Source organism: Mus pahari, unplaced genomic scaffold, assembly GCF_900095145.1.
Source record: "Mus pahari unplaced genomic scaffold, PAHARI_EIJ_v1.1 scaffold_8855_1, whole genome shotgun sequence".
NCBI lineage: Eukaryota > Metazoa > Chordata > Mammalia > Rodentia > Muridae > Mus > Mus pahari.
In genome coordinates, this window is record NW_018393795.1 from 29,305 (window position 1) to 41,825 (window position 12,521).

A 12,521-nucleotide genomic window follows, 5' to 3' on the forward strand; every position below is an offset into this window, starting at 1 on the left:
GGGGCGTGGCTCACCCGTGCGCACCGGGTACCGCCCCGTCAGGAAGGCCGCGCGGCTCGGGGTGCACACGGACTCGGCCGCCAGGTGCTGGGTGAGGCGGACGCCGTCCCGGGCGAGGCCGTCGATGTGCGGGGTCCTGGGGGCGGGGTCGCGGGGTCAGGGGCGGGGCCGGGCCGGCCACGCCCACTCCCCAGGAGTCCCCGCCCCGCGGGTCGGCGATATGCAAATGAGGGTGATTAATATGCATGAGGCGAGGGGTGGGATAGGAAAGCCAAGGGTGCGATGATTAGCATAAGACTGGGTATGCAAATGAGGGCCATGAATATTCATGAGCCAGGCCAGGACCAGGAGGAGCGGAGACAGCAGGGGGCGGGGCTATGCTAACTACGTGGGACGAGCTTGTATGCAAATGAGGAGATATGCAAATCAGCCTCCCGCATACTCATGAAACCTGGACTTATGCAAATGAGGGGCAGAACCATGAATATGCATGATGCGGTGAGGCTCCGCCCCGTATGCAGATGACGAGAGCCAGGCCCCGAGAGCCAGAAGATATGCAAATGAGGGTCATTCATATGCATGAGGCGAGGGGTGGGACAGGAAGGCTGGGTGTGGGATGATCAGCATAGGCCTGGGTATGCAAATGAGGCCCGTGAATATTCATGAGCCAGGCAAGGACCATTAGGAGTAGAGAGAGCGAGGGGCGGGGCTATGCAAATGTGCGACGCGAACGCTAACGACGTGGGATGAGGCCGCATGCAAATGAGGAGATATGCAAATCAGCCTCCCACATATTCATGAGGGGCAGAGCCGAGAATACGCGTGACGCGGTGAGGCTCCGCCCCATATGAGGATGACGCGAGAGCCTGGCAGGAGATATGCAAATGAGCGGCTGCGACGCGGGTGGGGGCGGGGCCGGGGTGGGCGGGGCCGTGACGTCACCTGAGCGTGGCGTTGCCGTAGCAGCCGAGGTCGCCGATGCCCAGGTCGTCGGCCATGATGATCAGGAAGCTGGGCCGGGCCGGGGGCGGGGCGAGGGGCGGGTCCTCCGCGGGGGGCGGGGCCGGGTCCCGGGGGGCGGAGCCGCGGGGCCGCGACAGCAGCAGCGCCAAGGCCAGGAGTGTGGCGGGGCGGGGCCTGCGAGAGGGGGCGGGGACAGGCAAATGAGGGAGGCGGGGCCACCTCTGCTCCTGGCGGTGACATCATCGGGATTTATGCAAATGAGGCGCCAAGGGCGGCCCGGCTCATTTGCATATTCATGAGGCACGGGGAGGGGCGAACATCCAAGCTCAGGCCACGCCCCTGGCCACGCCCACCTCACGTCCTGGCCACGCCCACCCCACGTCTCATTTGCATAATGCGCAGGGCGTGGCCCCCCGGGGACTGCGATGCCAACCGCGACCTCATTAGCATAGCCCGGGGCGGAGCCATCACCAGGGGGCGGAGCCGAGGCGAGCCGTGGGCGGGGCTCACCTGTCACTCCCGGAAGCGGCCATGGCGACGACGATGACGTCCTGTGGGCGGGACTTCCTGTGTCACGGAGACAGAGGGGGGGGTCAGGGGTCGGGGATGACGTCACTCCGGTCCCGCCAGGCCACGCCCCCTCCCCGTCCCCAGCCACCGCGCGGTCGTGAATATTAATGAGCCCGATGCATATTCATGAGGCCGACGCCCCTCCCAGCTCCCGGGCTCATGAATATTCATGAGGCCGCGCGCGTGCGTGTGCGTGACGCGGCGCCGACGCGACCCCCCGGGCCCCGCCCCCTCACCCCCGACCCCGCGTCCGACCTCGCGTCTCCCCCGCGCCGGTCCCAGCCGGTTCTGTCCCGGCGTCCGCGCGGCTCCGACGCTGAGCCCGGCTCTGGGGGGCGTGGCCGGGGGCGTGGCCGGGGGCGTGGCCGGGGGCGTGGTCGGCCGGGAGGGCGGGAGCCGGGCGGGTCCGACCGGTCTGAGCCGGTTCCCCCACGCGCGGGCGTGGACCGCGGGCCTCGGATCCGGCTCAGACCGGTTTCCCCGACCCAGATTTTTTTTTTTTCCCGCCGCGGCTCCGGGCCACGCCCCCCGCGGGTCGGCGGTGACGACGTGGCGCGCGCGGGGAACCCTGGGAGCGGCGTCGGGGGTGGGCGGGGCCGGAAGTGCGTCCTGCCCGGAGCGGCATGCCCCTGCCTCCGCGCGCCCCCGGTGACGTCACCACCGGTCCCCGGGGTCCCGCCCCCGCCGTCCGTCCGTCAATCGCCGGCCCCGCCCACGCGCCGCGCGGGGCTCCGGGGACGCAGCTCCGGGCCGGGGCCGGGACGAGAACTACAACTCCCAGCAGGCCGCGGGCCCGCTTCCTGCGCGGACCGGAAGCCGGGAGGAGGAAAAGCGCCCGAGCGACGCGCGGACTCCAGCTCCCAGCAGGCCCTGCGCCGACGGCACCGCGACTTCCTGCGGCGGACCGGAAGTGCGTCGGCGCCGGCCGCGCGGGCTCATGGGAGGTGTAGTCCGCGCGTGGCCCCGGACGGGAAGCGCCTCCGCCCCGACAGGAAGCGGCTCGGCCGCGGCGGCGGAGGCTCATGGGAGATGTAGTTCCGCTTCCGTTCCCGACAGGAAGTGCGAGGGCGCCCGGCGCAGGGCATCATGGGAGTTGTAGTCCCCGACGGCTCAGGCCCGGCCTCGGGGCCCAGGCTGCCCGGGGAGGGCGCGGCTTGGCTCGGGGTGGGCGGGGCAGAGGGGCGGGGCTGTGCGGAACCCCGCCTGCTTTTGGGCGTGGTCCACTGTGGGTGGGCGGGGCCTGGCTGCTGTGGGCGGGGCTTGGCGCCTCAGCTTTGGCTTCAGGCTCTGCCAGGCTGCGAGGGCGGGGCCTCGGGCTGTGGGCGTGGCCTTGTGGGTGGAGCCTGGGGCGTGGCCTCCACGTGGGCGTGGTCTCGAAGCTCCGCCCTCCCCGTCAGGCCTAGGTCAGCCCCTGTCACTCAGGGTCCCTGTGGGCGGGGCCGGGAAGGCAGAGGTGTGGCCTAGGGATGCGGGGGGCGGGGACACGGTGGGTGGGCGGGGCCTCACACCGCTGGGCACCTGGGATCAATCCCCTGCCTCAGCTCCTCTGCGTTGTCCACCCAGTGCCTCCCACGCTTGTGACTCAGGGTCATCCCCCTGCCTCAGACGCCCACTCCCGGCCATCCCCCTGCCTCAGACGCCCACTCCGGGCCATCCCCCTGCCTCAGACGCCCCACAGAGCCACACTGCGCAGCGCGCGCGGCCGTAGGCCCGGCCCGGGCACCTTTATTGTTAACACTGAGCGGCGGGGGGCGGGGCGGGGGTGAGGTCAGCGCGGTGTGACGTCATCGTCCCTTCATTGACCGGTGGGCGGGGCTCGGGGGGCCTGGGCGTGGGGGGTCAGAGGTCACAGGGTGGCGACCTCTGACCCGAGGGACCCAGGAAGTCAGAGTTCGCTTCGCTGGGCGTGGCCGTCGTCACCGCGGGCGTGGCCACCGTCGCTGTGGGCGTGGCTGTCTTCGCTGGTGCCGTGGGCGTGGCCATCGTCATTATGGGCGTGGCCGTCATCGAGGGCGTGGCTGTCATCACTGTGGGTGTGTCCACTGTCGCGGTGGGCGTGGCCGTTTTCGTCGTGGGCGTGGTCTTCATCACTGTGGGCGTGGCCATCGTCATTATGGGCGTCGCTGTCGTCACTGTGGGCGTGGCCGTCGTCGCCGTGGGCGTGGCCGTCGTCTCCCTGGGCGTGGCCGTCGTCCCCGGGCCCCGCCCCGCCGCGGCCCCAGATCTGCAGCCAGGGCTTCCACACGAGGTGGGCGGGGTCCAGCTGGTCGGGCGCGGGGCGGAGCCCGGCGCGGTGGGCGCGGACGGCGGCGTCGACGGCGTCGAGGACGCGGCGGTAGCGGGGCTCGGCCTCGGGGGTCAGGGGGCGGCGCTCGCCGGGGTCGCGCGCGAGGTCGAAGAGCAGCGGGGGGTCGTGGCGCGTGACGTGGGCGGCGCCCGCGCAGAAGCAGACGTGGGTGGGGAAGCAGCCGCCCGACCCCGCGGGCGCGAACTTGGGCGTGAAGTAGAAGGCCTTCCACAGCGCCGAGCCTGCGGCGGGGCGGGGCGGGAAGGGGCGGGGCGGCGACGTCAGAGGGCGGGGCCCGGGGACGCCGCGCGGGGCCGAAAAAAATAAAAAAAAGAAAAAACCGACCCGGGGTCCACCCCTATGCAAACAGCGGCGAGCGATCAATGACAATAAAAAAAAAAATAAGACCGCGAGCCGGGGTCTCCCCGCCGCCACTCGCGTGCCGACCTCTGACCCGGGACGGGGACGCCCGATCGCCCCCGACCCCCGACCCCCGACCCCAACCGAGGGTCGCGGAGAGAAAAAAAAAAACAAAAAGCGAGGTTTTGGCCCGGGGTCCACTCTTATGTAAAGAGCAGCGGGCGATCAATGACAATAAAAAAAATAAAAAAAAAAAACTCTGACCCCGGGTTCGCCGTCGCCTCCGCCTTTCCCCTCCCCCTGCCGACCTCTGACCCGGGCGGGTGACCCCCCTGACCCCTGCACCCCGACCCCTGACCCCACACCCGGGTCAAGTCAAAAAAAAAAAAGAAACCCAACAGGGCGGGGTCCACGCCTACGCAAAGAGCAGCGAGCGGCCAATGACGACCACAGTGCCCTTGGCGACCCCGACCCGGGTGTGAGCCTCCTCCCCCCGGGTCCCTGACCCCGCCCCGCCCCGCCCCGCCCCCCGCCCCGCGGCCCCGCCCACCGTTGCGCCAGCGCACGGCCTGCAGGTAGGCGTTGCAGTAGTGGAACAGGAACTCGTGCTCCGAGCGCAGGGCGTCGCCGCGCAGCAGCGGCATCAGGTCCCGGCCGTCAATCACGCTGCGGGGGCGGGGCCTCGTCAGGGAAGGGCGGGGCCGGAGGGGGCCGGGGGCGGGGTCTCGGGAAACCCAGGCACCCGAGACCCCGCCCGCCCCGGACTCCGGGCCCCGCCCCGTGACGTCATGGCCGGGTCCCAGGGCGGCCCCGCCTCGCCCCGGCCCCGCCCCTGGGTCGTGTGATGTCACTGCTGAGCGACCGAGGACCCGCCCACCTCTGACACTGCAACGCAGACCACGCCCCCAACCCCACCCTGACCCCCAAGCCCCGCCCCCGACACCAGGCCCCGCCCCCAGGTCCCGCCCCTCACCGGTCTCGGGGCAGCTCCGCCCCCGCCAGCCGCGCCACGGTGGGGAAGACGTCCATGAGGCTCGTGGGCTCCGACACCTCGCGCCCGGGGCGGAGCTCGCGGGGGAAACGCACAAGGCCGGGGACGCGGACGCCGCCCTCCCAGTTGTTGCCCTTCCCGCCTGCGGGGTCGCGGGGTCGGGGTGTGACGTCACTTCCTGCCACACCCGACCACGCTTCCTGTCCCCGTGAGGTCACTTCCTGCGTCTTGGGACCACTTCCCTCCCTGTGACATCACTTCCTGCCCCGCCCGACCCCACTTCCTCTTCCTGTGACCTGTGATGTCATTTCGTGCCCCACCCCATCCCACTTCCTGCTTCCCTAGACGTCACTTCCTGCCCCGCCCACCCCCACGTCCCGCCCCGTGACCCCGCCCCGGCCCCGCCCTCACCCCGGAAGACGCCGTTGCTGCCCCCCAGCCGCTCCCCGCGCGGCCCCAGCTCCTCCACGTGGGCCCCGTGGTCCGAGGTGAAGTAGACGAGGGTGTGGCCCGCCAGGCCCAGCTCGTCCAGTGCCGCCAGCACCCGGCCTGTGGGGCGGGGTCGGGGTCGGGGCGGGGTCAGCGCGGGGTCGGGGCGGGGTCACGGGGTCGGGGTCACCACGGGCAGAGGTCACGAGGTCAGGGTGGGGCCAGGGGCGTGGTCGGGGTTGGGCCTCGGGGTCCCCAAGACCTCCGTGACCCCAGGTTGACCCCGCGGTGACCCCACGACCCCTCCCCACCCCACCCCGACCCCGGGTGACCCCGTGACCTCCCGGCGACCCCGGGCCCCGCCTCACCCACGCCCCAGTCCATCTCCTCCACGCTGTCCCCGTAGGCCCCGTGCAGGCTCCGCCCCGCGAACCCGGGGTCGGCGAAGTGGGCGGTGTGCACGTGCAGGAAGGAGAGGAAGAGCAGGAAGGGGCGGTCCCGGTTCCTGTGGGCGGGGCCGGGGTCAGCGCGGGGTCGGGGGGCGGGGCCGGCGCCCAGCGGTGATGTCATCATCCCCGTGGGGCGAAAGGAAGTCGGGGGACGACAGGAAGTGGGTGGGGAGGGACAGGAAGTGGAAGGGGAGGGACAGGAAGTGGCCGGGGAGGGACAGGAAGTGGCTGGGGAGGGAAAGGAAGTGGCCGGGCAGGGACAGGAAGTGGCCGGGGAGGGAAAGGAAGTGGCCGGGCAGGGACAGGAAGTGGCTGGGGCGGGACAGGAAGTGGCTGGGGCGGGACAGGAAGTGGCCAGGGAGGGACAGGAAGTGGCCGGGGAGGGACAGGAAGTGGCCGGGCAGGGACAGGAAGTGGCCGGGGAGGGAAAGGAAGGGACAGGAAGTCCAACCCACAACCCGGAAGTCCCGCCCCCTGCACACAGAAAGTCCTCCCCCGCCCCCCCCAGCCCGGGCCCCGCCCCCGCCCCCGACCTGCGCAGGAAGCGCGCGGCCTCGTCCGCCAGGCGCCGGGTGAGGCCGCCGTAGTCCGTGGGCCGCTGGGCCACGGCGAGGTCGTCCATGAGGAAGCAGTTGGCCGGGCGGAAGCCGAGCAGGAAGCCGAGCGCGGCCCCGCCCACCGCCGCCAGGGCCGCGCCCGTGGCCGCCATCGCCCAGCCGGGCACCCGCGCCAGCCCCGCCCACCGCGCCGCCGCCATGGCCGCCAGCGCCGCCCCCAGCGCGCCCAGGGGCGGGGCCGCGAACGCGCGCAGGGCGGGGCCGAAGACGGTGCCCGCCCCCGGCCGGCAGTCGCGCAGGTTGGTGGTGGGGACGCCCAGGAAGCGGTCGAAGCCGTGGCGCAGGGGGTGGTGGCAGAAGTCGGTGGCCGCGCGGCAGCTCAGCCCCAGGTGCCACTTGCCTGCGGGGGTGGGGTGGGGCGCGCGGGGCGGGGTCGTGACGTCACTTCCCGTCACTCGGGGGCCACTTCCTGTCTCGGGACGGCCACTTCCTGTCACTCGGGGGCCACTTCCTGTCTGAGGACGGCCACTTCCTGTCACTCGGGGGCCACTTCCTCTGCACCCGGGTCACTTCCTGCCCCTAGGGGCTCCCTGACTCTGATGCTGAGATCACTTCCTGTCTCCCCACGGTCACTTCCTGTGGATGTGACATCACTTCCTGTCCCCTACAATCACTTTATACGGCCGTGTGACCTCACTTCCTGTCTCTGGCGCGTCACTGGCGTCACTTCCCGCCCCCGGTGTCACTTCCTGCGCTGGTGACGTCACTTCCCGTCCCCCCCCCGCCGGCCCCGCCCCTCACCGACGAGCGCCGTGGCGTAGCCCCGCCCCTGCAGCAGCCGCGCGATGGTGACCTCGCTGGGCGGGAGCCCCCCCGACGACGCCGTGAACAGGTACACGCCCACGCGCCCGCGCGCCGCCATGCCTGGGGGTCGGGGCGGGGTCAGGCGGGGTCACCGCGGGGTCAGGAGGTGTGGTCGGGGCGGGGTCAGGGTGGGGTGGGGTCACCGAGGTCACGGGGTCACAGGGCGTGGTCACCAGGGTCACCGTGGGGTCATGGGGTTGGGGTGGGGTCCCCGGGTCACCGTGAGGTCATGGGGGTCACTGTGACGTCACGCGGGTCACCACGGTGTCTCGGGGCGGGGTCAGTGGGCGGGGTCAGTGGGCGGGGCCGGGTCAGGGCGGGGCGGGGCACCTGAGCGGGGGGGGTAGCGCCCCGTGAGGAAGGCGGCGCGGCTGGGGGTGCAGAGGGGGGCGGCGGCCAGGTGCTGCGTCAGCTTCACCCCCTCGCGGGCCAGGCGGTCGATGTGCGGCGTCCTGCGGGGTCGCGGGGTCACTTCCTGTGCGCCTGAGGTCACTTCCTTCCCGCGTGACCTCACTTCCTGTCCGCGTGACCTCACTTCCTGTCTCACTGATGCCACTTCCTGTCTGCGTGACCTCATTTCCTGCCTTTTTCACCTCACTTCCGGGGTCTCTGAGTTCACAATGACCTCACTTCCTTCCTCATTGTGGCGTCACTTCCTGTCCCCGTGTCTGTGATGTCACTTCACGTCCCTCCCCCCACGCGGTGACCTCTTCTCCTGCCTGTATGACCTCACTTCCTGTACGACTGACGCTACTTCCTGTCTGTGTGACCTCATTTCCTGTCCTTTTCACCTCACTTCTGGGCTCCCTGAGTCCACAATGACCTCACTTCCTGTCTCCTCCGCCTCTGGGATGACCTCACTTCCCGTCTGCGTCGGGGATGACGTCACCCGCAGGCCCCGCCCCGGCCCCGCCCCCTGACGTCACCTGAGCGTGGCGTTGCCGTAGCAGCCGAGGTCGCCGATGCCGAGGTCGTCGGCCATGATGAGCAGGAAGTTGGGCGGGCGGGGGGCGGGGCCGGCGCCGAGGATGACGTCAGCGAGGGCGGCGGCGATGACGACGCCGAGGAGCGGGGGGCGGGGCCCGGGCATGGCCTGGGGGCGGGGCGGGGCGGAGTCAGCGCGGAGGATCCGCCCACCTCTGACGTCACCAGAGGCCCCGCCCAGGGCCGACTCAGCGCCATCCCCCGGTCTCGGGGTCACTCGCGGGCATCCCCCGGCCTCCGCTCCTCACTCGCTGTCATCCCCCGGCCTCCGCTCCGCACTCGCTGTCATCCCCCGGCCTCCGCTCCTCACTCGCTGTCATCCCCCGGCCTCTGCTCCTCACTCGCTGTCATCCCCCGGCCTCCGCTCCGCACTCGCGGGCATCCCCCTGCCTCCGCTCCGCACTCGCGGGCATCCCCCTGCCTCCGCTCCTCACTCGCTGTCATCCCCCGGCCTCCGCTCCGCACTCGCGGGCATCCCCCGGCCTCCGCTCCGCACTCGCGGGCATCCCCCTGCCTCCGCCCGCGCCGCCCTCCCAGGATGCCCCGCGCCTGCGGCTCTCACCGGCGGCGGCGGCGTCGGGGTCGGCGTCGGGGTCAGGGGTCGCGGGGTCGCGGGGTCGCGGGCGTCGGGGTCGGCGCAGTCCTCTCCGCGGTCCGCGGGTTCTCAGGCGCCGCCGGCCCCGCCCGCGGCTGTTTTATCCGCGCGGGTCACGGGGTCAGGGGTCGGGCGCGGGGTCACAGGTCACGCGCCGGGCGGGCGGGCGGCAGGGGGCGGGGCCCGGCCTTGTTTACCTCGCGCGCCCGTCCATCACCGCGCGGGGCGGGGCCGGCCGGGGCTCCCGGTGACGTCAGGGGGCGGGGCCGGGCGACGCGGAGCCAACGGGAGGCGCCCGCGTCCGTGATTGGCAGCGGGGAGGCGGCGGCGGCGGGGTCGGGGTGACGTCAGGGGGCGGGGCCGGGCGACGCGGAGCCAACGGGAGGCGCCCGCGTCCGTGATTGGCAGCGGGGAGGCGGCGGCGGCGGGGTCGGGGTGACGTCAGGGGGCGGGGCCGGGCGACGCGGAGCCAACGGGAGGCGCCCGCGTCCGTGATTGGCAGCGGGGAGGCGGCGGCGGCGGGGTCGGGGTGACGTCAGGGGGCGGGGTCGGGGCGCCCGCGGCCGTGATGGACGGGATCGGGGCGGAGCTGGGGCGGGGGATGACGTCAGGGGGAGGGGCTCCGCGTCTCCGGGCGACGGGGCTGAGACGGACAGCGGTGACGTCAGGGGGCCGGGCGGGGCGTGGCCAGGGTCATGACGGACGGGATCGGGGCGGGGCCGGGGCTCCCGGTGACGTCAGGGGGCTGAGAGACGGGGAAGCCCCGGTCCGTGACGCACAGCGGCCGCGGGGCGGAGTCAGGGCGGGGGATGACGTCAGGGGGCGGGGTCAGGCAGGGCCCCGGGTCGCGGCTTCGGGGCTCAGGGTGACGTCAGGGGGCGGAGCCAACGCGACGCGGTCGCCGGGGAGAGGCTGGGGGCCGTGACGGACGGGATCGGGGCGGAGCCGGGAAACGCGGTGACGTCAGGGGGCGGAGCTGTGTCGCCCGCGGCCGTGACGGACGGGATCGGGGCGGGGCCGGGGCGGCGGGGGCGACGTCGGGGGGGCGGGGCGCGCGCGCCGTGACGTCCGCGGCGCCGGGGCGGGGCAGCGCGGGGTCGCGCGGGGTCGCGGGTGACGCACGGCGCGCGGAGGGAGGGCGTGGCCGGGCCGCCTGAGTGACGGCGCCGGGGCCGCGGGGCGGATGTGACGCACGCACGGTGGGAAGGCGCGCGGCGGCGGCGAGGTTGATGGACACCCGGGCGCCCGTGACGTCCGCCGCCGGCCCCGCCCCGGTCCCGCGTGACTGACGGGGCGGCGGGGCGGGGCCTGGCGGCCGTGGAGGGCGGGGACTCCGGAGCGGCGTCCGCGCGGCCCCGCCCCCTCATTACCATGGCCCCGCCCCACCGCCGCGCTCGGGTCTCTGCGGTGACGTGGGCGGGCGCGGAGGCGGGGCCAGGCCTCCTCATTAGCATAAACCCCGAGCGGTTGCCGGGCTCATTTGCATCCCCGGATCTCATTAGCATATCCCGGCCACGCCCACCGCGCCTCCCCCTCGGTGCCCGTCACTGCCAGGGGGCGGGGCCTTGGCTTCCGTGATCGGGGGCGGAGCCAGAGTCTAACCCCGCCCCTTCTGATGACGTCACGGTGACCAGTCGGGACAGGAAGTGGGGCGTCCTCGGGATCTGCGGGACAGGAAGTCCACGGGCAGGGCCTCCGTGAGTGACAGGAAGGGAGGTGGGCGGGGCTTTAGGGGCGGGACAGGAAGTGGGGCCCCGCCCTCTGCCACCCGCAGGCCCCGCCCCTCGTCAAAGCGTCGTCATCGTCCCCATGGCAACTGCGCTGCTTTCCCTCCATCCCCGGCTCCTCCCACCCGCCCGGCCCCGCCCACCCGCCAGGCCCCGCCCACCCCAGCCTCCAGGGGCGGGGCTACGTCATCGCTTTATTTATTTATTTATTTTCATCTCCTTCCTCCCCTCCCCCCCCCGCCGCTTCTTTTCCCCGGGAAATTAAAATAAATTTGCGTGAATTTATAATAAATTTACATAAAATTAAATTTGCATGGAATTAAAATAAATTTGCATAAAATTTAAATATTCAGGGAAAATTTCTGTTTTTTTCCTTTGGGTTCAAAACCCTGACGCCCAGAAATAAAAAAAATTAAAGAAAAAAATTTTTTTTGTGTTTTTTTTTAAAAATCCGGATTGAGCCGGACGCGTCCAGTCGCCGCCGCCTCCAGCCAAAAAAAAAAAAAAAAAAAAAAAGCAAAAAACCAAGGCCGGAAACGTTAAGGAAAAAATAAATAAATTAAAAAGGAAGAAACGACGCGACCGGGGCCGCCATGGCGAGGGCGGGGACGACGAGGCTCCGCCCCCCGACCCCGCCCCCAACGCCGTCGCCGTCGCCGCCCCGGGGTGGCGTGAGGTCACGCGGCTCAGTCCGGTCCCGTCCGGATCCGTCCGGTCCCCTGTGGGTGGATCCGGCTCAGCCCCGGTCCCACCCGGCCCGATCCGGCCGAGTCCGGTCCGCGTCGATGCGGTCAGGGCCGGTCAGGTCCGGACTCCGCCGCTGGAAGCCACCGCCCTCCGGTTCCCTCCGGTCCCATCCGGTGGCCTCAGGGCGGGGGGGGGTGGGCCTGGTCGGATCCGGTTTAACCCGGATGCACCCGGTCCCGGCAGCGTCCGCCCGGTTGATTCAGGTCCCACAGGGGCCAAGCCGGCCTCAGCCTGTGGCGTCCGCTCCGTTCCGGTTTCAACCGGATCTGTCCGGTCCGACCTGGGCGCGTCCGGCTCGATCCCGCGTCCTCCGCATGCATCCGGTCCAATCCGGATCGAGCCGGTCTCCCGCGTGGGACCCGGGGAATCCACCTCAGTCCGGTCAATTCCGGTCCAGTTCCGCCCCAGCAGGATGAATCCGGTCGATTCCGGTTCTCCCCGGCCCGGTCCGGTCCCATCCGGTCCAGGCCACTCCCATCAACCGGTTCATTCCCGCTCGACCTGGTTCCCACCGGATGAATCCAGTTCCACCCGGGCCGACTCCGCCCCAATCCGGTCCCATCCGGTTCCCTTTCCGACCCCAGCCGACCTCACGTCCTGGAGGCGGTGAAGGGGCGTGGCCGGGGCGATGACGTCATCCCGGGACGACCCCAAGTCAGCGCCCCGAGTCCCCACCTCTCTGTCCAGGCCGTTGGGCGGGGCCACATCGGGATGGGCGGGGCTTTGAGGCCCGGGTGGGCGGAGCTCCTCGGGAGTCCAGGCCCCGCCCCCACCACGCACGCCGGGCGCCGCTATACCCGCGTGGTCGAGTGTCCGTGGGGCAGCCCGGGCCCGGCCTGCGGGGCCGCGACCCCGGGGACCCCGAAGGCGTTGAACCCGGGCCCGGCCCCGCCCACGCCGACGCCGCCACCGCCCAGCGCCCCGGGGATGAGCGTCACGGCTCCGGGCGGGGCCCCGGGTCGGGGGGCGATGTCGTCGGGCGAGCGCCGCAGCGTCAG

General features: G+C 71.6%; 3 protein-coding genes across 3 annotated transcripts in view; all 3 read right to left on the bottom strand.

Annotated features, from left to right (window-relative positions):
* Positions 1–1,496, bottom strand: part of LOC115063372 (arylsulfatase E-like) — a 5,307-nt gene extending 3,811 nt beyond the window's left edge. Inside the window, exons 1-3 of the mRNA XM_029534766.1 lie at positions 1,474–1,496; positions 943–1,137; positions 15–136 (exon numbers count right to left, since the gene is read on the bottom strand). Of these exons, the coding sequence (XP_029390626.1) occupies positions 15–136; positions 943–1,137; positions 1,474–1,496 (340 nt within the window). The remainder of the gene's footprint in view (positions 1–14; positions 137–942; positions 1,138–1,473) is intronic.
* A 1,763-nt stretch (positions 1,497–3,259) lies between these two features.
* Positions 3,260–8,560, bottom strand: LOC110315743 (steryl-sulfatase-like). Its single transcript, XM_029534768.1, has 9 exons — positions 8,397–8,560; positions 7,801–7,922; positions 7,408–7,530; positions 6,583–7,006; positions 5,969–6,105; positions 5,583–5,720; positions 5,154–5,313; positions 4,731–4,846; positions 3,260–4,062 (listed from the first exon to the last, which is right to left on the bottom strand). Exons 1-9 carry the CDS (start codon positions 8,558–8,560, stop codon positions 3,419–3,421), a joined length of 2,028 nt encoding a protein of 675 aa, XP_029390628.1. The 3' UTR covers positions 3,260–3,418.
* Positions 8,561–12,009: 3,449 nt separating this feature from the next.
* The window catches only part of LOC115063373 (neuroligin 4-like), a 5,788-nt gene continuing 5,276 nt past the window's right edge, over positions 12,010–12,521 (bottom strand). Inside the window, exon 5 of the mRNA XM_029534767.1 lies at positions 12,010–12,463. Within this exon, the coding sequence (XP_029390627.1) occupies positions 12,010–12,463 (454 nt within the window). The remainder of the gene's footprint in view (positions 12,464–12,521) is intronic.